The sequence below is a fragment of the Panthera pardus genome, unplaced genomic scaffold (genome assembly GCF_024362965.1).
Source record: "Panthera pardus isolate Hobbes unplaced genomic scaffold, ASM2436296v1 HiC_scaffold_8, whole genome shotgun sequence".
NCBI lineage: Eukaryota > Metazoa > Chordata > Mammalia > Carnivora > Felidae > Panthera > Panthera pardus.
The window spans coordinates 139,741,147-139,743,198 of record NW_026527013.1 but is presented as its reverse complement, the minus strand read 5'-3'; the positions used below and the strand labels follow the sequence as shown (position 1 = coordinate 139,743,198).

The window sequence follows — 2,052 nt, the reverse complement described above, 5'->3', positions numbered from 1 at the left end:
AAGATATATAAAGCATTGGCTCAAGGCATTGAAATTGGCAGAACAACAGCTAAGGATGCCACCCTTCCACTGTAGGGAGTGCAGTGCAGGAACTCAATGGGCAGTTATGAAAGTGGCATGCATTGGATGAGGGGACTTGAAGGTCTGGAATTCTAGCAATATTGCAGGTAGAAACTGAGAGTAAGGACTTTTCTTTGTTATTTTTAATTTGCACTCACACTTTGGTTATAGCATCCACTCCAGCCTACTGTGGAAGCCAAGGAGAGAGGATTTCTGAAGTTTTCCTTATTATGGCCTTCAGCAGAATAGAAATATTATCCAGGACATGAATGGACGGTGAAGGCTTTATCTTCCCTGTGGTTTAAATTTTAGGTTAAAGAAGTGAGGATATCATTTAAAAAATATTTTTTTTACTGTTTGTTTATTTTTGAGAGAGAGTGGGGAAGGGGCAGAGAGAGAAGGAGACACGGAATCCGAAGCAGGCTCCAGGCTCCAAACTGTCAGCACAGAGCCCGAGATGGGGCTCAAACCCATGAACCGTAAGACCATGACCTGAGCTGAAGCCGGACGCTTAACTGACTGAGCCACTCAGGCACCCCAAGAAGTGAGGATATCATTTAAAGAAGATGGGAAAATAAGTTAAAGATGCCTTAGACAGATAAAGATATAAACAGCATGACTGTGAAATAAGTGTGTCTTTTATGGGAATAATCAAGGAACCTCAGGAGCAGGAAACAACATTCAAACAGATTTCTTTGCATCCGGGCCTGCTAAAAAACCAGCAAGCAAAGCATAAGCAGATCTTGCAGATAGGAAAAGAGCAAAGTGAAAGATGAGCTGGGAAAAATTTACATCCAGAGGGCGGTATTTTCTTGCATGAGACAATAGTGGGACTTGGAGCCTATTCCCTACCTGGAAATTATTGCAGAGATTTTGAGTCCGTGTCCAAGAAGATACTTTGGAGTGGAAGAATGATGCCCCTCCGGCTCACTATCTTCTTCATAACCATCTATGTGCTCAAATCCTTGAGAGTAATTATGCAGAGGAGCTTAATGTTTGCAGTGCTGGGCAGAGAGTGGGTGCAGGCCAAAAGGCTGTCATCGGTGGACTTGAGTCTCATATGCCTGGGTATTTGCTGCTTCTGTCTACAGTGGGCATCTGTCCTGTACAATTTTTGCTCCTATTTTAACCCTAACTATGTATTTTGGTACTTATCAATCACCTGAGAATTTACTAATACTCTTACTTTCTGGTTAACCAGCTTGCTTGCTGTCTTCTACTGTGTCAAAGTCTCTTCCTTTACCAGTCCACCTCTTCTAGCTGAGGTGGAGAATGTTGAGGTTTGTTCCTTGGCTGTTGCTGGGTTCTTTGTTGGTTTTTTGTGTGTCAATCATCTTTTCAACTATTAAGAATTGTGTCAATGTTCGCTTAATCGCCGTGGGGCGTTTCTCTACAAACAGCACTATGGTTAAGGGACTTAAGACATTCCATTTGTTTACCATATCTCATCTCATGGTTGCATTGGTTATTCCTTTCCTCCTGTTCCTGGCCTCCACCATCCTGCTCATGGCCTCACTGTTCCAACACATGGAGCAGATGCAACACCACAGCACTGGTCACTGCATGAAAGCTCACACCACTGCCCTGAGGTCTCTCACCATCTTCCTCATCCTCTTCACCTCTTACTTGCTAACCCTACTCATCTCTATTATGAGTATCTCATTGGATAAGAGGTCTTGGTTCGGGGCTTGGGGAGCTATCATCTGTGCTATAGTCTCTATTCACGCCGCTTAACTAATGCCGAGCATCCCTAAATTGAAAAGGTTTTCAAGATAAGGTGCTGGAGCCTAGAGACTGACTGAGGCACAGGGTACAACAAGACCCCTGGGTAAATGGGAGTATGCATTGACACAACTAATACCAATAACCAGCATTATTCTTGACAATCCCCCATGTAATAGGAATACACCATATGTGCAAGCCTCATTCTCCTTCATCCCACAGCCATCTATCTCTAATCAATTCTTTCTCTATTCCATGACACTCCTTCAT

The 2,052-nt window shown here is 43.4% G+C and overlaps 1 protein-coding gene across 1 annotated transcript; it reads left to right on the top strand.

The window, feature by feature from the left end:
• The first annotated feature begins 971 nt into the window (after positions 1–971).
• TAS2R16 (taste 2 receptor member 16) lies at positions 972–1,794 on the top strand. The gene is given in 2 exon segments (XM_019452788.2): positions 972–1,307; positions 1,309–1,794. Coding segments are annotated over 2 exon segments (822 nt in total).
• Positions 1,795–2,052: the final 258 nt, after the last annotated feature.